This window comes from Piliocolobus tephrosceles, chromosome 16, assembly GCF_002776525.5.
Source record: "Piliocolobus tephrosceles isolate RC106 chromosome 16, ASM277652v3, whole genome shotgun sequence".
Classification (NCBI taxonomy): Eukaryota; Metazoa; Chordata; class Mammalia; order Primates; family Cercopithecidae; genus Piliocolobus; species Piliocolobus tephrosceles.
Genome location: NC_045449.1, coordinates 33069245 through 33091160, shown reverse-complemented (window position 1 = coordinate 33091160; position 21916 = coordinate 33069245). Strand labels below are relative to the sequence as shown.

Genomic DNA, 21916 nt, shown 5'->3' with positions numbered 1-21916 from the left:
CTAAAATTGATTTTTTAAAATTTTGTTTATTTTTATTTTTATTTTATTTTATTTTTGAGATGGAGTTTTACTCTGTTGCCCAGGCTGGAGTGCAATGACGCGATCTTGGCTCACTGCAACCTCCGCCTCCTGAGTTCAAGTGATTCTCCTGCCTCAGCCTTTCTAGTAGCTGGGACTACAGGCACATGCCACCATGCCCGGCTAATTTTTGTATTTTTAGTAGAGACAGGGTTTCACCATGTTGGCCAGATAGTCTCGATCTCTTGACCTCGTGATCTGCCCACCTTGGCCTCCCAAAGTGCTGGGATTACAGGCATGAGCTTCCGCGCCCGGCCTGTTTTGTTTTTTAATTAAAAATTTTATTGCCCTTTTATATTTCCTTTAAAAATATTTTCCTTCTACTATTCGTCATTTCTTTTTTCTTTTTTTCCTCTAACAACAAATACAAATAGATTTTGAGTTGCCTAAAGGGAGAGATGGTGTCCAATCCATCTTTTTATCACCTCCCATTCTTCTCTCCCCATTCTTTCCTAAGGAAACACCTAGACCAAACACCTCTTCTGTGCTGAAGACCCCTAGATCCGAATGTGGGTTTCACATCTTCACATCTCCAATGGAAATGCAATGTAGCCAAGCCTCCTCCTCCATGTGACTAGGAGCTCTTAGTGAATGACATCAAATGAGTGAAATAAGCCAGAAAACTGGGGAGCATCCTTAACATCTGTTCCTCTCCACCCACCCATGTCCACTCCATAACAAAGCCCTGTGGAATCTACCTCCTAAATAACACTCATTACTGTCCACTTCTATTTGCTACTGGGCCAGCCTAATCCTTTCCATCATCTTCTACTCGACTTCTCTAACAGTCTCCTGTCTTCCACAGTGCGGCCAGAGTGATCTTTTCAAAACTCACCCTCTGCTGAAAACATGCTTCTCATTTAGGATAAAACTAAAGTCCACATGAGCAGCAAGACCCCACAGTCACCCCAGGCTATTCTCCGACTTAGGTGCTGAGGTCCAGTCACCCAGGCCCTCTTTCAGCTCCTTAAGCATTTCTTTTTCCTCTTCCCTTCTTACTCCCTTTGCTGATTTATCTCACCCATTAGAGCCAAGCTTCAATGGGACCTCCTTAGGGAAACTATCTCTGCATACCCTTTTCAGATGCTCTCATGCCACATGGAATTTTTCCTTCATTATACTTCACACAATTTGTAATTATGTTAATTTGTGGATTATTTGATTAATGTCTTTTCCCCTCCTAGACCACAAACTTCACAAGCTCCACTGTGCCCGGGCAGAGTGCATGTAACAGCACACACAGTGAGCATTTATACAGATTTGATGGATGCCAAACAAATGAATGGTGGGCGCTTAGTAATGTATGACAACATGATTTTTCACTCTTTTTTCTGCTGAGGCTTCCCTGCGGTATATTTTAGCCAGATTTAATGTGGATACAGATACTGTGAGTCTCTACTGAGAGAAACATTCGGCATGACTGGGTCCCAGATGACAGTCCCCAGGGACCACCCTATCCTGTTTATCTTGCCACCAAGACCAGGAAAGATGGAGACACTCATTTCAAAAACACCTCCCTAAAAAAGCCCCTGCTTTGTGGAGTTGGCCCATTTCTCTCCTGCTGGTCATCATCAGGCCTGTTACTCCTGGAAGCCAGCCAGTTATTCTTTGAAAACAGGGCCCTGTCACTTTAAGATTTTAGTCCCTTGCTTGGGCCATATATCAATGCTCCCTGCGGCAGTGGCTGCGCTGCCTGCTGTTCAAATTTGTCCAATTAGACACAGCCCCATGGGGTGGAATTCAGTGTGAAATGTGCCTGCCACTGACCAAGAATGAATTGGTGTGGAAAGCCCTCAGGGAGAGCCAGTGCAGGTCTTCCCAGGAAAGGCTCACCACCCTCCGGGCGGTGCCCATATCCCTGGGGCAGAGGGCCACCCTGCAAGCCCTGTGAGCCCTAACAACTGCTCAGGGCAGGGTGGGGAGAGGCCACCCCGAGTATGTGCGGGACAGGGCGGAGGTTGAGAATCAGCCCCCACAGATATGAAAAGGTCAGGGTGCTATTTGTACGGTTGTTAGTTACTTGCAATGGTCTCTATCAGCCACACAAATGCGATTCTGTCACTCCATAATGTTAGTTAAATGCTAGCCTGTGGTCCTGTCGTGGTCCACAGAGACACAGAGTCAAACATTCAAAAAATTCCCATCAGCAACTCATTTGGCAGTGCGGGGAGGGCGCTTTAAAGCACAGGCTAACTGTGCATGGTGGGATGGTCTCTAGTGGAAACGGTTTTAAGAGAAGAACTTTCAGTGTCTCTAACAAAAAAATCTCCTTTGCAAGAACTCTCTAACTTAATTTTTAAAATGTTTCCTCCTCCTCTAGCAGCTCAAGCTTTTCTTCTAAAACTCTTGGAAGTCTTAGAAGGTTAGACTTTTGAACACGGAGAAATTTCAGAGATCACATAGTCTACATCCTTTTTTTTTTTCTTTTAATTTTAATTTTTATTTGTTTCATAGAGATGAGGTCTCACTAGGTTGCCCAGGCTGGTCTTGAACTCCTGAGCTCAACTGATCCTCCTCCCTTCTGAGATTATAGGAGTGAGCTACCGCGCCTGGCTGGATACCATTTTATAAACAAGGTAAATGAGAGGAGGGAGAGAAAATGACTCAGCCAAGGTCAAACAGCCAGTGGCTGGCAGGGCTGCAAGCCAGGCTGCTGACTCCAGGCCCAGCTCTTACTTTACTGTCATTCAATGCTGCCTTCCATTGGAGGCGATTTCAGTTTGATTTTTTAACACACAGCCAACCCAGGGTCAGGATATATATAGATATACCACAGTCAGGATATACTAGAACTGGGATTAAACACACACATATTACATGTACATATATTAATACTGCCACACATACTTGGGGCAGCCTCTCCCTGCCCTGCCCTGACAGTGATCAGCCTTGCAGGGGTCAAATGGGTGAATCTCTGCCTTAGTCTAATCCTAGTTCTAGCATCCTCTGTGTAATCACCTCACATATTAGCTCTGGGCTTCAGTTTCATCAGTGTGTATGACAAAGGAGGTGGTGTCTCTCCCGCCTCTAATTCACTCACTGATTGAAACATTTCTCGAGTGCTTAGCGTATGTCTGGCACTGGGGATACAGAGAATCAGAAGGGTGGGGTCCCTGCCTCTGGAGAAGTTCGCAGCCTGACGGGAAGAGTCCCAGTGTGTCCCATGTGCTAAGTGATCTAGCAGAGGCTTACAAGAGCACACAGAGAACACAGAGGAAGGCGGCTCTAGCCAAAGAAGTGAGGATTCCAGCTGGAAATCCCCAAACATCTCACAGACACTTACCTCGTCTCCCGCCCAGCCTTTGACAATGAGCTATCATTTTCCTCCAGGAAGAATGTGCAAACAAGAAGGGAAGAAGCGTCTGGGAAAGAGGAGAAACACGGAGCCAAGGAACCCACACAAGGGCCAAGGGGCCATGGATAAGCGAGGGCTGCCTGCTTCTGCTGGATCGCTTACCAGCAGCTGAGCACCGCAGCAGGCCACTGACCTCCTGGGGACTAGGCACCACGGTGATGAATGGTCCCTGAATCCTTGGAGGGAAGTGGCCTATTAAGGAAACAGAGGCTCAGCTTTTGACAGAGATGCCATATGGAGGAAGGAACTGGAGACCTTGGTCACCAATTTCTCTCCAAATTCACCAACCCCCTCCACACCCCCAAGTTTATAATTTTGAGAACAGCTAAGATATTTCTCAAAGCATTTTTACATTATCAACAACTTTTCTCTTCCAAATCAATGCTCTCAGGTAGGAAGAATTCGCTTCAGTTCACAGAGTAGAAAACCAAATCCTAAGTCGGTTCAGGGCCACTCCCGTGATCACACAGCTCACCAGGGAGGGTCAAAGCTGAGACTAGAACCCAGGGCTGGAACTCCCTTATGCTAACTGCTCACTGCACTACTTACTTCCATGTTGTAGCTGAGTGTTCCACATAAATTCATATTTAACCAGTGAGATTTAAGAGGAGAAGAATAATCAGAATGGGTTATAAATGAGTCCTTCCCCCTGGGGAAGTCTGGGCTCTAGACAAAAGTCTTCTCATTTTTAAAAGGCTCCCCTTTGTGAAATGAACAATCTCGCCCATGGTCATCAGCTGCCTAAAAGACCGCTGGGTTGCAGTGAATTTCCCATGTGATGCTAAATCCATGTGACCATTCTCCTTTTTCTTTCTTTCCCCCCCCTTTTTTAAAAACCAGCTGCTTAGCAGCTCAATCAAATTAATTGTGGCACTTTCAAAAGCCATCAAAATAGCCACAACACTCCTTTAAAAAAAAGGAAGGCGCCTTGTTTTCAGAAAAAGATGTAAAGTCCTCACCCCAGGGTACTCCAACAGATATTTATTCCATGACAATTTGCCCCTTTCTCCCAGAGGACCGACCCCCACCCCACCTCTCTCTCTCTCTCTCTCGGCTTAAAAATATCAACACCAATGAGACTATACTTTTGGCTTACTTCTGCCAAATTTTATTTTCAGCTTTGGGTAACTGGGAGTTCTTTATGGTCAAGGACAAAAAAACAAGAGGCTGGAAAAACCTCATTAAAAAACCAACTAACACAACTCACTTGTTTGAAATGAAGTGAAGGCAGGAGAAAGGAAGGAAAAAGGAAAGAAGGGTGGGAGGGAGAGTGAGGCCATGTTCTTGGCCGTGCCTCAGATGTGAAGAAATGTCACAGCCGAATAGTGGCTGAGTTACAATCTCACTCCTTAGAGGAGGGCGGAAGGCTTGGAGGGATGGTAACCCTGGCAGGCAATGCTGGTCCTCACCAAGGGTGAGGAGAGAAAACAATTCTTTCTGATCTTTAAAAACTGCTCACTTTGACGGGTCCCCTAACACAGTCTCCCAGAGCCTAGCCCCTTCCTTCAGAGCGGGTCCCTTGCATTTGAGCAAAGAACCTTCACACATGAGCTCACTCATGCCTCCCAAGACTAATCCGAGGAAATAAGTGGGGTCAGGTGCAGTGGCTCACACCTGTAATCTCAGCACTTAGGGAGGCCAAGGCAGGTGGATCACCTGAGGTTGGGAGTTCGAGAAACCCCGTCTCTACTAAAAATACAAAAAGTAGCTGGGCGTGGTGGCGCATGCCTGTAACCCCAACTACTCAGGAGGCTGAGGCAGGAGAATCGCTTGAACTTGGGAGGCGGAGGTTGCGGTGAGCTGAGATTGTGCCGCTGCACTCCAGCCTAGGCAACAAGAGGGAAACTCTGTCTCAAAAAAAAAATAAAAAAAAGTGGGGATAAGTGTTAGTATCCACAATTTACTTAAAAAGGAACTAAGCTGAAGCTCAGAGATCAATAACTTGCCCAAGTTCATACAGACTGCAAGGATTAAAATCCAGCCCTCCAGCATTCTCCCCACTATCCCCCCATTTCCCAGTAGAAGCACGGCCAGATCGGAGAGTGCCAGGTCAGTTTCGTTCTCAGAGACTAGAACCATTTGCTGCTGGCCTTCTTAGGGCTTGCACTGTTGTGAAGAATCCCTGATGATGAAGACCAAATGCCAATCCAACTGTCAAGTCAACAAAGCAAGGTTTCCTGAGGGTGAAGGGATAAGGGCACAAGCAGCCTGGCGGCCCTGCAGGGACATCCAGATGGCCCAGGGAGGAAAGTGCTTCCTGACCACAGCCTCTTACCACCCGACACAAAACGGCCTCTTCTTGAGGTCATCAGCCACTCCCCATTGCTGCTTTTGCTCATGCATTTCCTCATGGCCCAGGACTACAATCAAGCTCTTTGAAACAGGTCATGAGCTTCCCCAAGAAGCCACAGTATGAATGGTGAAGGGAGACGGGAGGTGGGGTAGGAGGAATGGGAGTCTCTCGGTCAAATGAAATCAGGATCTTTCTTCTTTTGCTAACGCTCTGTCCTTACTTGGGTTAAAAAGGTGCTACCATTTTTATTTCATGGCACATCTATTCAGAGGATGGGATGTTACAGCAAAATGATGAGTCTGCCTTAAACAAATGAAGAGGTAAGGGAAGCTGGAGATACATTTTTAGTTATGTTTGTAAAGCTCATTAGGAAAAAAAAGGAGGCCAAAAGACACTAGATTAAGGATTCAGAAGACAGGAGTTCTAGTCTCAGCTCTATTATTTCCTAGCTGGATGATATGGAAAATCTTAAATTCTCTGGGTCTTTTTAAAAAGAATCCATTAAATGAACTAATAGTAATAACCTTTGCCTGTATCACAGCATGCTTTAATGCTCATCTGAGATAATGTATTTGAAAGCCCTTTGTAAAACATTATGTATGTGCTATATTATTATTATGACTGAAGAGCTGATTACATGTGTTTCGGGCAGACTGAAGAAACCCTCTATGCTACTTAAGAATATATATGAAACATACATCCAAAGCAAATATTAGAAAAGGTTTAATTATAACCTCTGGGTAAAGTAGGTAAATGTTTTGTGACTCAAGCAGAAGAGAAATAGGCTGAGAAAATTTGTAGTTGAATATATTCTTTTTTTTTTTTTTGAGACAGAGTCTCGTTCTGTCGCCTAGGCTGGAGTGCAATGGTGTGATCTAGGCTCACTGCAAGCTCCGCCTCCCGGGTTCACGCCATTCTCCTGCCTCGGCCTCCCGAGTAGCTGGGACTACAGGCGCCCGCCACCGCGCCTGGCTAATTTTTTTGTATTTTTTGTAGAGATTGGGTTTCACCATGTTAGCCAGGATGGTCTCGATCTCCTTACCTCGTAATCTGTCCGCCTCAACATCCCAAAGTGCTGGGATTGCAGGCGTGAGCCACCACACCCAGCCTACAGTTGAATATATTCTTTCGCCATATTCCTTAGCTAAGAGTCCAAGGGATGAGTGAGGAACCCAGGTCTTTTGGTTCATAGTGCCACTGTCTAGGAATGGACCATCTGATGCAGAAGGAAAAACTGGGCTGTGGAGTAAAAGAGACTTGAGTTCAAATTCCACTTGAAAAGTTCTCATAATAAATGCATAGGAAAAGACTATTCTGGCTGGGCGCCATGGCTCACACCTGTAATCCCAGTACTTCAGGAGGCCGAGGTGGGCGGATCACCTGAGGGGAGGACTTTGAGACCAGCCTGGCAAACATGGCAAAACCCGGTCTCTACTAAAAATAGAAAAATTAGCTGGGTGTGGTGGCAGAAGCCTGTAATCGCAGCTACTTGAGAGGCTGAGGTGGGAGAATGCTTGAACCCAGGAGGCAGAGGTTGCAGTGAGCCGAGATTGTGCCCCTACATTCCAGCCTGGGCAACAGAGCAAGACTCTATCTCAAAAAAAAAAAAAAAAAAAAAAGAGAAAGAAAGAAAGAAGAAAAAAGAAAAAAGACTATTCTATGAAAAATTGTGAGTTTATGCACAAAGCAAATTTAAAGTCTAACCTCAAAGATACATACTACTTCTTATTCTAATGTCATTATAGCTACTGTGTCTGACCAAAAGCTAAAAGAGATACAGCTCTGCACTAAGGAGAAAAGAAATTACTTTAGTTGATGTCAAAATGACAAGTCATCAAAAAATTGTGGTTTATTCGGGAAGAAAAACCTCTTAAACAGACCTAGATGTCCTGGCAAACTTTTGAATTTAATCTCGTGATATATTATAAAAAAAGAAAAGAAAAGAAAAAAGCCTCTATAGCATATCAAGCAAATTTTATAAAAATATGATCAATACATTTGACATACTATTTAATTACAATCTTCAGTGACAGAGACAATATGAAAATCTAGAGTCAACATTCTGACAGTGGAATAAATAAATAGATATAATTATTCCTCATACTAATCCCAACAGAATTATAAATTATCAAGCTAGACTGTCCATCTGAGTTCTAAGGTTTCCTTAATATAATGGAGTTTAATGTAGGGGTGTCATATCACCAAGATTATGCCCTTTTATTAGAATAGAAAGCTCTCTGAGGATTTCAAATTCAAAGGGTCAGAATGACCCTGAGCTCTCTACATATTGCTAGTATTCCCCGACCCTGGCTGCCTACTGGGATCAGCATGCGGAGAAGCACTATAGCGAGGGGCCTAGGCCCGGGGCAGAGGGAGAAAAAGGAGTTGCGAATAACTGTGCACTCTCCCAATCTTGGAATCACAGACTTAGAAGTGGAAGGGCTTCAGAAATCCTCTAGCCCGGCCGGGCGCGGTGGCTCAAGCCTGTAATCCCAGCACTTTGGGAGGCCGAGACGGGCGGATCACGAGGTTAGGAGATCGAGACCATCCTGGCTAACATGGTGAAACCCCGTCTCTACTAAAAAAATGCAAAAAAACTAGCCGGGCGAGGTGGCGGGCACCTGTAGTCCCAGCTACTCGGGAGGCTGAGGCAGGAGAATGGCGTAAACTCAGGAGGCGGAGCTTGCAGTGAGCTGAGATCTGGCCACTGCACTCCAGCCTGGGCGACAGAGCGAGACTCCATCTCAAAAAAAAAAAAAATAAACAAAAAAACCAAAAAAAGAAATCCTCTAGCCCTTACCCAGAATTGTACAGAGCAGAAAAATGAGGATCAGAGAAGAGAATGAACTTGCTCAAGATCACATGGCATCCTGGCAGAACCAGGTCAAAACTCAAGATTCACGATGCACAGTACAAAGCTCCTTCTGTGTTACTCCGGGAGTGAAAGCATGTGCTAAGGTGGTCAGCCAGCACATGGCCAATATAGCTGCAGCTATTATCATACCAATGGGAAGGAAAGCACTCTCCAGCAAGGGCCAAGAGAAATTACAGTTAACATTTAACATGATGGGACCAACTTCAAAGACACTCCAGCTGGACTCTAATAATGGGCTGGACTCTAATAATGGGAGACGAAACTGCTAACCCTAGCAGAAAGTTGCAGGTGGACAACTCTGGTTGGAAATAGCACATGTCCTGAGAGCAGGAATGCTTTTCAGAAACCCCAACACAAGGTTGCTGCCTCACTGCGGGGTGGGGAGGAACACGGGAAATAACCCTTCATCTGTTGGCAGTTCCACCCGTCATTAAGTGGTGCGTCCCTTGTAAATGCCATAAGACACTTCAAAATGCCCACCTTTGTCAATTAGGGGGAGGGGGAGGAGGGGCTGCTGATGTCACTGGGAGAGGGAGATGGTGCTGTCTTCAAGAAAGACTACATCTGGTTCTAACAGTAGGCAGGGAAGACAGGAGAGGAGAGGGCTGCTGCTCCATCACCACCAAGGAGTGCAGACAGGACACTGTAGATTCTGGAGCTGACAAGAAAGTTTCCAATTGAGAAAAGTCAGTTAATTCTGGAACTTCTATTCCTGCCTAGATGGACATCACCTGTAGAACCCTCAGTAACTTCTGGCCACAGTTTACATCTTAAATGAAGAGCTGATTCCACCTTGCAGAGAAACAGTCCTAGCCATCCTTTTTTGGTGTGTTCTAGTCGCCTCCCAGGGCCCTGACTCCTGGTGTGATGGTGGCGGGGAGGAGCCGAGGAGCGGGCACGTAGCTCTAGTAGCAGAGGCAGCCTCTGGCCCTGCTTCCTGCACAGCCTGGACACCTGCAGCACAAACCCTGCTCTTGCTGTGCCTTCACTGTTGGTCCCACACACTAGCCCTGCCAGAACAGCCTTGTGCATGGCATTCGTTCAGGCTCTTCCTGGATCCCCACCCACAGACCTCACCAGGGACCTCTGTTCAAGTCTGCCCTTAGGTGGCTAACGGGGAGGAGATTCCACATCAGGCCTCCCGCAGCAGGGCCCTTGGCTGGCTCTGACACTGTGTCTCTGCTCTAATTACTAGGCTTCTGTCCTATCCCTGAGGACAAGTTCCCCAATCTGGGTACTGGATTCCTGCCTTGATGGGCTTCAGTTCTTAGGAACAACTGTGCCCTACTTACCCTGCCAACTACCACTCTCCCATCCCACCCAAAGGGGTCTCGCTGGATTCTCAAGGTGCTCTTGAGGCCTCACTGCCAGTTGCCCCTAAGGGTGCCACTACCTCACTGACCCAGGTCTCTATGCCGAGCCCTCTCCTAGGGTGACTGCCGTCAATGAAGCCCTGCGTGTTGCCATGAGCTGTACTTTCCTGGTCCATGCCCCAAACACCAGGAATTGTCTGGTTCACCCGGCCTGACTCAGCCCAGCCCTACAAAGCAGGTGTTTGGGAAAAGCCTTTTTCCCAATAAAGGCAATACACTACCAGTAGATGAAATAATGAAAGCATATGACCTGTAACTTAGGAAGCATGCCTTTACATTGTTTTATCCTATTATACTGTATATTGTGTGTCGCGGGTGGGCTCTGGAGGAGTCCCCTCTCTCTTCCTAGCCTTTCCACTTTGTCTCAAGCCAGTGAAGATAGCAAGAAGACACGGAGCAGGGGTCTCTTAAAAGCCTGGCAATGAAATGCTCACTGATCAAATACCTAGGGCATAAGAGCTAAATATAATATAATGGATATAATATATAAGCATACTAAATTTGGAGAGAAGACACTACTCTTTAGAACCCTAAACTTTTAAAACAAAGCAGTGAACGGAATTTTTGTATATGCTACACCTATCTCAGAACTGTTTAAGCCTCCCAAACTCTAATGGTACCATCAGTGTCTGAGGTGAGAGGGATTCTGGATCATATAGTAGCCATTTTACAGAAGGGCTGGCAATGGCTGGAGTTAGCGTCTCACACAAATGGATCAAATACACGAGGAATTCCTTAGTGGGGAAACAGCTAAACATGATTTAAATTGAAACTGCTAATTTAATAAACCTACATGGCAGGAATTATTGTACATGACCCCGAGGAATCTAGCATAGCACACACAGTCAAGCAGACATTTGACTAAAAAGAGAAGGGGCCACATCATTCCGAGGGCATGGATTTCTTTTCCGAAGAACATATCTCTTCTTTTCCTTTTATTTCACCCTTCTCCTTCCCTCTCTCCCTCCCACTAGCCTTTCCTTTATTTTACCAGGTACCAGTTGCGGGCCCCTCTGGGCCTGCCTAGGAGCAGAGAGGAAAGCTGTGCAGAGGTGTGCTACTGCAGGGAGCCATGGAGGGGAAGCAGCAGTACGTGGAGGCAGATGGGAGGGCGGGGCATGTCAGGGGAAATCTCAGGGACCAGTACCAACAAAGGCATGGGGCATGAAAAGTATCTCTTCTGCTGCTCTAAGAATGGCATCTTAGGCTTTCCTTAAAAAATACCCACATCAGGCTGGGCGTGGTGGCTCAAGCCTGTAATCCCAGCACTTTGGGAGGCTGAGATGGGCGGATCATAAGGTCAGGAGATCGAGACCATCCTGGCTAACATGGTGAAACCCCGTCTTTACTAAAAAATACAAAAAACTAGCCGGGTGTGGTGGCAGGCGCCTGTAGTCCCAGCTACCCAGGAAGCTGAGGCAGGAGAATGGGGTAAACCCAGGAGGTGGAGCTTGCAGTGAGCTGAGATCCGGCCACTGCACTCCAGCCTGGGCGACAGAGCGAGACTCTGTCTCAAAAAAACAAAACAAGGCCGGGCGCGGTGGCTCAAGCCTGTAATCCCAGCACTTTGGGAGGCCGAGACAGGCGGATCATGAGGTCAGGAGACTGAGACCATCCTGGCTAACACGGTGAAACCCCGTCTCTACTACAAATACAAAAAAAAACTAGCCAGGCGAGCTGGCGGGCGCCTGTAGTCCCAGCTACTTGGGAGGCTGAGGCAGGAGAATGGCGTAAACCCGGGAGGCGGAGCTTGCAGTGAGCTGAGATCTGGCCACTGCACTCCAGTCCGGGCGACAGAGCTAGACTCCGCCTCAAAACAAACAAACAAACAAAAAACAAACAAACAAACAAAAAAAACCCACATTCAGCACACATTTACTAAGTACCTGCTATATTACTATTACTATTATTATTATTATTTTGAGATGGAGTCTCACTCTATCACCCACACTGGAGTGCAGTGGCATGATCCCGGCTCACTGCAACCTCTACCTCCTAGGCCCAGGTGATTCTCCTGCCACAGCCTCCTGAGTAGCTGGCATTACAGGCACATGCCACCATGCCCGGCTAATTTTGTAATTTTTAGTAGAGATGGGGTTTTGCCATGTTGGCCAGGCTGGTCTCGAACTCCTGACCTCAGGTGATCCACCCGCCTCCACCTCCCAAAATGCGGGGATTAAAGGCGTGAGCCACCACGCCTGGCCAGCACCTGCTATAGATGGTCACTATCCTAGACACTGGAGAACACAAATGAAAAGGGAAAATCCTGGTCCTAAAGAGGTTCACTGAGATAGAGAAGTAGGTGGGTGGACAATGGAGGTGACTTTAGGATGTCAGCTGCGGGTCCCTCTGAGCCTGGCTAGGAGCAGAGAGGAAAGCTGTGCAGAGGTGTGCTACTGCAGGGGAGCCGTGAAGGGGAAGCAGCAGCAGCATGTGGAGGCAGATGGGAGGGTAGAGGTGCTGGGTGAGGGGCATGTCAGGAGACATCTCAGGGATCAGTACCGGCAAAGGCATGGCACATGAAACGGGGGTCAGTCAGCCTGGTCAGATTCCAGGACCCACATGGGGAAGCACTGAGGGGTGAGGCTGAGGCTGCAGAGTCCTTGGGACAGGAAGAGGCACCCCAGCATCACTGGGGCTCACTGGCCCATACCTGGGCTTTGCCAATTAACCATGCCGTGCAGCCTCTTCCATGGGCTTCTTTGCTCTAGGAAGCCTGAGGCGAGAGCAATGGCACCGCTGTCAGCTAGCGTCCGCTCTGAGACTGCTCTGCGTGCCCTCCCACGTCTCAGAACAGGAGTGCATTGGCTGGCCGCTGTGGCTCATACCTGTAATCTCAGCACTTTGGGAGGCTGAGGCAAGTGGATCACCTGAAGTCAGGAGTTCAAGACCATTCAGGCCAACATGGTGAAACCCTGTCTCTACTAAAAATACCAAAATTAGCCAGGCGTGGTGGTGGGTGCTTGTAATCCCAGCTACCCGGGAGGCTGAGGCACAAGAATCGCTTAAACCTGGAGGTGGAGGGTGCAGTGGGCCAAGATCGCACCACTGTACTCCAGCCTAGGTGACAGAGCGAGGCTCCGTCTCACAAAAAAAAAAAAAAAAAAAAAAAAAAAAGGGAGTGCATGCTGAGCAGTGTGGTGTGTGGAGGGGCCTGCCGCTGGAATGTTGGGGAGAAGATTCAAGCATTTTCCGGGCACACTGTTCCTCAGATGGGTGAAGAGGAGTTCCAACATCAGACAAGCGCGGCGACTGCTAAGAGCATTCAAATTTGGAATTCCCTCTGGTGGCTGAAATCAACATTTCTCACAAAGGAAACCTGGACAAGTCCGATCTGTAAAGAGCATTATCCACTCCCCATGTATAGTTTATTGGCTCAGAATATCAGGTTAGCAAGCTGAAGTAATTAAACATCAAGCCAGCTGTTTTAGGCAATTAGGTAACATTTTTCATTTAGGAGACCACACAACAGAGGGGAGAGTATAGGGAGATAAGACCTGTGTTTTGATTTACTAAAGTCACTGCTGCAGATAAAGCCCAGCTTTTTGGAACCCTTCAGGCAATTACTATTTCAGGCTTGGCAAGCACTTGAGTCTGAAAGTAACTATTGGGCTTGTCTTGGCAAGACTCAAAGTCACTGTAGCTGTAAGGTTGTCCCAGGCAGCGGTGGAGGGGAAAGTCGGTGGCAAGAGGAAGCCAGGAACTGTAGAGTCATTAGGAGGGCTGTTGCAGGCTTAGAGCTCAAAGGAGGCCAAATTCAGTCCTCCCACAACATGTTCTTAGAGAGGGAATGCGGTCAGATGGTGAAGGCCCAGGCCTGCTGGGCGGGATTCTGCGGTTCCCTTTCTGGCATCTGTACTTGTCAGCTCTGTGGGCGCCGTTTACACTCCCTGCCTCAGTATCTTTTCCTGTAAAAGAAGGACCAAGGGCTTTTAGGTTTGTGGGAGCAAAAGGAAGAGGTGCAACCGGCAGGCTGCTAATGGTGCCAGCTTAGTACAAAGGAAGGAGAAGACAATGTGGACATTAGAAGATCAAAACGTGAACCTCCTCCCTGCCACGAACTGACAAGGTGACTCTGTTCAAGTCACTTCCCCTGTGTGTGCCTCGGTTTCTAAAGCATCAAACCAGGGAGCTGGACTAGGCTAAATGATCCCTAAGCCCCTTCCAGTTCTGGCATTCTACTATCCGAAGATGCCAAGCAAGATAAACTGTTGGGCAGAAGGGAAGTAAGATTTTCTTTGAATGGAGAAGCCTCTGTGCTGCCAGCCGGCTTCCCCCATGAGACTCTGGAGCCAGCACTAAGTATGGGGCCGGGCGAGGGGGGCTGGCGGAGGAGACAGCAGGCCCACGTGTGGTCACTGGCTCCACGGCATTGAAACATCTCTTGCTTGAGCTCTTCCACTTAATTGGGAGCTTGCCTTTCCAGTTGTGTATTTTTATCCTGTGCCCTGGAACCTAAACCATTAGGTTTGTAGCCAAAGGCTGCTTCTTGTTTAATCGTTAACTGCCTGGGCCCTGAGGAGCTGTACCCTGGCTGGAAAGTCCTCCTCCAGATGCTGTACCTCTTCAGCGAGTCGCACCCGAGGGAGGACACTGAGCTGGACCCAAGTCCAAGCTCTGTCCTCCAGCCTTGGAAATAAATCCCCTACGTTGTCTGGCCCACACAAATCCCAGTTCAGCCAGGCCTCTCCTGTGGGGTTATTCTGGTAACAAAATGCTTGAGATCAGCAATTCTTTTCTACTCTTACCCGCTCTCAGAGAAGAACCAACTGGGCTATTCCTTAGGCTCCACTTTGTGTGTCTGAAATGTGGTTGAAAACTAATATTCCAGATGTTTCCTCCTATTTTAAGTAGAACTGCAGATTAAGCTTCCTATAGGAAGGTAGTAGGGCACGGTGGAGGGAGGGCAGTCTTTGGAGTAGAATCATGGCGTTGAAATCGTGGCCACACCCTTTACCAATTGTATGGCATTGAGAAAGTATTGGTTCTTTGAACCTTAGTCTCCTCTCCGAGTGAAATAACAGCATTCGCTTTCTCTACCTGGCAGTAATCGCCACGAATCCAAAGACTGTTTCGGTCATCGCTATGTTATAGTCTAAGCCTAACACGGAGTAGGTTTCTCAATCAATGCTACTGAGTCAGTGATTAAAAATCTCATGGGATTTTGAGATCAACGAGGTGAAAGATGGAAAATGTCTAACTTTGTACCTGGCACTTGGAAAGTGCTTATTCACAGGCTGGCAGTGCTTGGAGACACATTTCCTCCACCTGAGTGAGGTGGATGCTCAAAGGGGAATGCAAGTGTTCGGTTATGCCCACTTAAGTTGTGAAGAGGCCATCCTGTGGGAGAAAGGGCAGGTACTTAGCAAGCTCTTTGATTGTAACCAGTCCTGACCCCGAGGCTACACTGCTGAAGCTCAAGCTCTGGCAATCAGATACAGAGCCACTGATGTCCCTGATGGTGGTAGGGGGCCCTGCAGAAATACCGATGGCTTCCTGGCCTTTAGGGTCTTCCAAGGAGATTTATAAAACTAGACCAGGGCATGGAAACCAGCATCCCGAGGGCCCCTGGTACACTAGACTATTGTTCCAGGACAGAAGCAACTCAGATCAAAATGGTGAGTAGGATTTTTCCTTGCATTGGCCACAATACATATGTTTGTTCAAGAAAAAAAAGTTGGAGCAAGAAGACATGAACGTCTGCTGCTAAAGAAAAGCCTGTTTGTGCCAGCCACAGTGGCAGGATTGTTCAGGGAGTCCATCCTGAAAGTCCAGTTACTCCAACAGCATGGCCGAGGTCAGTGTCAATTTGCGGTGTGCCAAGTGCTCCAGCCACTTCAGTACCAGATGTGAGTCACACGGGGACCTGTCTTTCGGGAGAACTGGCATCTACCAGACTTGCTGGCCCCTCGGAGCCTGTACCCCCTCTACTCCCTGCTCCCTTTCCCTTCCTTGGAGAGACCTGTCTAATAGACCCCTCTATAGACAGCAAATAACCACAACATGCAGAATCCCAGATTCGCTTCTGGAGAGTTGGATCCACTGTCACCTAGCGGGTGAATGAGGGAGAACACTGGGACTCGGCAAGGGCCACCTCTTCCTGACAGCCTAGGGCCCACATTTTAGGTTCAAGAGATCAAATGATTCTCCCTTCCTGCTTTGTTTCTAACAGGACACCCAGAAGCCACAACAATCTGCAGAAATACAGCCTTATGAGGCTGAGATGTGGCGTGACCGACTTACCTTACACTTGACTTAAAAATGTATCTCTTCAACACAGCGTGCCAAGATCCCTTCTGCCATATATATATATATATTTTAAAGGGAGTCTCGCTCTGTCGCCCAGGCTGGAGTGCAGTGGCGTGATCTCAACTCACTGCAACCTCCACCTCCCAGGTTCAAGCGATTTTCCTGCCTCAGCTTCCTGAGTAGCTGGGACTATAGGCGCCCGCCACCATACCAAGTTAATTTTTTGTATTTTTAGTAGAGACAGGGTTTTACTGTGTTAGCTAGGATGGTCTCGATGTCCTGACCTCGTGATCTGCCCGCCTTGGCCTCCCAAAGTGCTGGGATTACAGGCGTGAGCCACCGCACCCGGCCTCTGCCCTACATTTTAAGGGGATTTAAGAGCAACAATTTACCCCCCAAGTTCTTCAAGCAGCCTAGAAATTAGTACATACTAATTTCTCCAAACACTGAATAACATGTCCTAATATGGATTTAAAAAACAAATATCCGAATGTTTCACAGACCAAACAGCCTGACTAGAGATCTTTAATTTGGACTGTGCTGTGAAGGACGTAACTCCATCAACCACAGCAAGATCCAATCTTGGAGAGGTGCCCTCACATAGACTCTCCAATCTCTGATGAGGGTGGAAAGTTTTTCAAAAGAAAGATGGTTTTAAATTAGTCTTAAGGTACACCTACATGTGCTGACATGGAGAGTAAGTTGGGCTCTCTGTATAGTATGATCTCAAATTTTTAAAAGGAAAAATATATACATATCACATTTAGGCACATTCACACAAGATATGTGAAAAATAACAATAATTTTAAAGTAACATCTACATAGCATTTACTGCCAAGCAGTAATTTTCGGGGCAGGCAGTATTCTAAGTGTTCCACACATATTAACTCATTGAATTCTCACAGGAACCCGAGGATGTAGGTATACTATTTTACACATGAAAAAACCGAGGCACAGAGAGGTAAGTAACTTGCTCAAAGTGACACAGCTGTTAAGAGACAGGGTTGGGATTTAAAGTTGAAGTGAACTGCTCCAGCTCCAAATTCTTATCTCCTGAGCTCAACAGCTATTCATGTCATAGAAGATCCTCACCGGCATTCCACCTGCCTCCCAGAGCCTCCCCCTACACACACAGGCCAAAAGAACTGGTCATCCTTTTTCTATCATGGTTTTTATCACTATGATAATCTGTTTACACATCAGTCTCTAGCACCAGACAGTGAGCTCTAGGAGGGCGGGGCACAGAGGCCTGCCCCCTTCATGTCTCTCACACCTCTAATTTTTGGTTCATAGTTTGGCTTAATACTTGGGCTCAGAGGGACAGATTAGTTTCTGGGAGATGATTCGCATACAGGCTAGAGAGAGATTTGAGAGTTCTTTTTTCTTTTCTTTTCTTTCTTTCTTTTTTTCTTTTTGAGACAGAGTCTCCCTCTGTCACCCAGGCTAGAGTGCAATGGCACGATCTCGGCTCACTGCAACCTCCACCTCTCGGGTTCAAGCGATTCTCCTGCCTCAGCCTCCCAAGTAGCTGGGATTACAGGTGTGCGCCACCACGCCTGGCTAATTTTTGTATTTTTGGTAGAGACGGGGTTTCACCATGTTGGCCAGGCTGGTCTCAAACTCCTGACCTCAGGTGATCCACCTGCCACGGCCTCCCAGAGTGCTGGGATTACAGCTGTGAGCCACTGCACCCGGCCAGAGTTCTTTAGATGGTCCCCTTCCAGATTATTCAAAGGATCCTTCAAAATAGGGGTTAGTGGGCCAGAGATGGAAGCTCATAAGCATAAAAGCATAGCAGGAGGAAAGACTAGAAAGATGGAAGCAGGGAGAAAGAAGGGATCACCTTTGATTCATTCACCCAGCAAACCCATATCAACTCCTACTGATTCATTAGCCTCTAAATTCTTACATTTATTATTACTAACCATATGGAAGGCAATGACTAATTCTTGCCACATGGCTGGGATATGGCTTCCTATTAAGGAAACACAACCTGGTAGCCTAAATGCTGTAGTTTTTCAAAGGAAAACTGCTTTAAGCATAAGCGTTTCCCTTCATTTTAGCCCTTCATCTTTAACTACATTTGCTAGTTCATGGCTTCCTTAAACAAGCTGCCATTTGACTTCATGGGCTTCTTCTCAAAAGGGTGCAGACAGATTCACGGGAGGCTCTCAGGCTCCCTCTTGTCACCCTGTCCTGCCTCCTCAGCCCATAAACAGGCCACTACTTTTCCACAGCAGCTGTTCTGCAATCCCAAAGACCCTGGGTCATCTGTCTAGTTCCAGGCTTTGCTCAGAGTACCTTCTGGATGTGTGTGTTTTCCCTGGGAAGGAGAACACACTTCAGGAAAGGAGGCAATCACTGTTCTTTCTCAGGGAAAACAAACAAATCAAAATATTCTTCCCAGCTATGGTGAAGCTGGGAAGCAGAAGGCAAGTGAGGCAGCGAAGGATCAGGGCCACACTGCCACGACCTCCCTGCTGTCCACTTCAGGTCCACAGTTACGCCCTTGTCGGTAGCTTCCTGCATGCTCTTCTACAGCATGGCAACATGGGGAGTGACACTGTAGTGTTCAGTACTCAGGCATGCTCATCTGCCCATACCAGTTCTGTCAAAAAATGGACACCGCCTCTCCACCAGCCCTTATTACCCTAGAATGAATGGGGAGGACAAAAGGGGACTATGGGTCTCTTTTCCATATTGACAATTTTGAGGTGTTTGCAAATCAGTAGAGAGTTATTTAATTCCCTTATACACAGCCTCACACGAGCTAAGGTTCTTTTTTCCCTGTCACTAAACCCAAGACTGAAAGAAGGATTGCTCCTTGAGGGACATGGGGGTAGGGAACTAACCCTTGTTTCAGTCAAGAATCAAGGACTCCTGAAAGAAAGGATTACATGCCAAAGACACTCAGAGGAGGGGACAGATAGGTCCTCAGAGCCTCTGCTGGGTAGAGGAGACACATAAAATATTCTCCCAACCTACTTATACTTTGGTACATAAACTTTGTAAGTATAATGTTGGCAGATTCCAGTGCATAAAAAAGTAGCTGAAAAAACTCAAACCATAAATAATGCCAAGTAATAAAGAAGGTGAATGTTTCTGTTATGAGATTCTTTCATTGTATAAATCTGTTTAATAAGCTGGCTAGGAATCACTGATAGAAAACAGACTTAGTATGGTGTTACAGACCAATCCGTTCTAAAAGGCCAGTATGGGAACTCGTGCCAAGTTTTATTTTTCTGTTCTTAACCAATGCAACTTAATATGTAATTGTTGTCTTCCTCCTGCCTTCTCTTAACCACCCCCACCCGCCCTGCCTCTGCAGACTCATCGTTTCAAGGCACTTTACCATATTTATAGATCATGCTGCCTTTTGTCTTACTCACCGAGAAGGGCTGGGGTCTGTGTATGACTCCTGCTTTTTAGAGTGCTATTTCTCAACATTTGTATGCATGTGTTTAGAAAAATTCCTCCAAATATCCTCCTTTGACCCAAGACCCATGGCAACCACTTTGGCTGCAGAAATTCACTGAACACTAGAGGGGGCGGTGAGGGGGATGGGGTGGGAGTGGAATGGGAGTTGGGGGGTGGAATGGAGGTCGCTGGGGTCACATTCATCTTCCAACACTATGGCTGCTAATGCTTACTGATGTTTTTCTGGGGTTGGTTACTATCATCATGATGGGCTGTAAAATGAAATGCCATAAACTAGCTGAAGGTTTGGGTAGAAATATTTGCCAGACACCATAAACAACAACACCAGGAGTCCCCACACACTTGGCCGCACTTCCAGGGCTTGGCCAGTTGTGCCCACGCTGTTGTTTACAGCGCTGGGATGCATGAACTCCATCGCCTGGCTGATCTAGTTTCCAACCTGAATTCCCAGGTCCCTTTTTAGGAGGTCCACATACAGCTCTCTGATAAAGGTTTTCTACGTACATAAAACAAAAGGTTATTGGATGAAATAGATTATTTCTCTGCTCAATTTAATGAGTGCTTGGAAAATCTGAGTCTCCACGTTGTCACGGTTTACTGTTTGGGGTTGCTCACATAACATTATTTGTGTTAGGTCTATAATCATATATCAGATGTTTTGCTGTGCATTTGACATAGGTCATATGGAAGTGTCTAACAGAAGGTATTAACCAAAAAAATGAATTAAAAGTATGAATTAAATACACTTAACTTGATTATTTCTTGAACTGGCCATTAAGACCTTACTCAGGAATGTAACCCTTTCTAGAACACTTGGGAAAAAGTAATTTTATGTAGAGCACTTGGATATAAAATTAGTAAGAGGCCTCGCTACAGTTTCTCAGATTTACATAGCTCCTTTTATTTCTGAACACTAATTTATTTTGGTAAAATCTCATTGAGAAGATTGGGATTATTCCTATTTTACACAGAGACACCAAACACAGAAGACAGAATTTAAAGGGGAGTAATTTACATGTTGGCTAAAAGCTAGAGAAAGTTAGTTCAACATTTATTATTGTTGTAACTGTAGTAAATGCAATGGGAAAAAGAAAACATGGGTTAGATTCTTCTCTGAGATTACGCTCAAGGAACTTGAGGAAAACTCTAGTAAACTCTAGTAAAAGTAGACAGGAAAAATTACAGGTAGTTTTTTTTGTTCTCCCAAAAGTAAATTAAAATTGGCAGAAAAATATCCTTCTGGGGAACAGTCCCAGAGGAACCCACAGCTGAGGTGTAACTGTGGGGTATTCTGGGGCCACAGGGCTGGAAACCAATGTTCAGCAAGTCCCAACTTGGGCTGGCACTAGGCTAGGCTCTTCACTTCAATCATCCTTTCCTCATTCTGTGGCTGGTGGGAAAGCAGTAAAAGAAAACCTGAAGGACTCAGTGGGAATGACTCTCTGATCAATACTGAAAGACCTTTGATAGAATCACAGAAGCTGGAGACAAAGGCCCAGAGCCCTGATGCCAAATGGCCCAAGAGACCCAGAGCTGTTCCTAGAAAGATCTGAAGCCAGGAAAATCACAAAGAATTAGAAATAACCAGCATAGTTAAGCCTAGGGAAAAATCCAAAGCTCTATTAAGGAATGATTAATAATAGTGATCAAAAGGTAATAGTACCTCTGGGCTTAGTTTCGAAGAAATATTTTAAAGAAAAGAGCTTTGTTTTTTTCTCTTTTGAGACTGAGTCTCAATCTGTCACCCATGCTGGAGTGCGGTGCTGCGATCATAGCTCACTGCAGCCTTGAGCTCCTGGGCTCAAGCGATCCTCCTGCCTCAGCCTCCCGAGTAGGATCTACAAGCGTGTACCACCATGCCCAGCTAATTTATTACTTTTTGTAGAGACGGGGTTTCTTCACACTGCCCAGGCTTGTCTCACTGCAAGCTCCGCCTCCTGGGTTTACGCCATTCTCCTGCCTCAGCCTCCCGAGTAGCTGGGACTACAGGCGCCCACCACCTCGCCTGGCTAGTTTTTTGTATTTTTTAGTAGAGACAGGGTTTCACCGTGTTAGCCAGGATGGTCTCGATCTCCTGACCTCGTGATCCACCCGCCTCGGTCTCCCAAAGTGCTGGGATTACAGGCTTGAAACACCGCACCCGGCCAGTGTGCTATTCTCTAACTGCTATACTTAAACCTGCAGTCTAGGTAATAAATAGTAATAACGAAATCACCATTATAATACCAAAGTACTTTAATTTGTAAGCAAAGTGT

The 21916-nt window shown here is 46.6% G+C and overlaps 1 protein-coding gene across 6 annotated transcripts in view; it reads right to left on the bottom strand.

The window, feature by feature from the left end:
- The window catches only part of BCAS3 (BCAS3 microtubule associated cell migration factor), a 722154-nt gene that overhangs the window by 68242 nt on the left and 631996 nt on the right, over window positions 1-21916 (bottom strand). Inside the window, exon 23 of one of the 6 annotated variants that reach the window (XM_023204680.2) lies at window positions 13444-13882. The exons of the other annotated variants lie outside the window; for them this stretch is intronic. Within the exon in view, the coding sequence (XP_023060448.1) occupies window positions 13716-13882 (167 nt within the window). The 3' untranslated portion in view covers window positions 13444-13715. Of the gene's footprint in view, window positions 1-13443; window positions 13883-21916 lie in introns of those variants that run through there. 6 annotated transcript variants of the gene reach the window in all.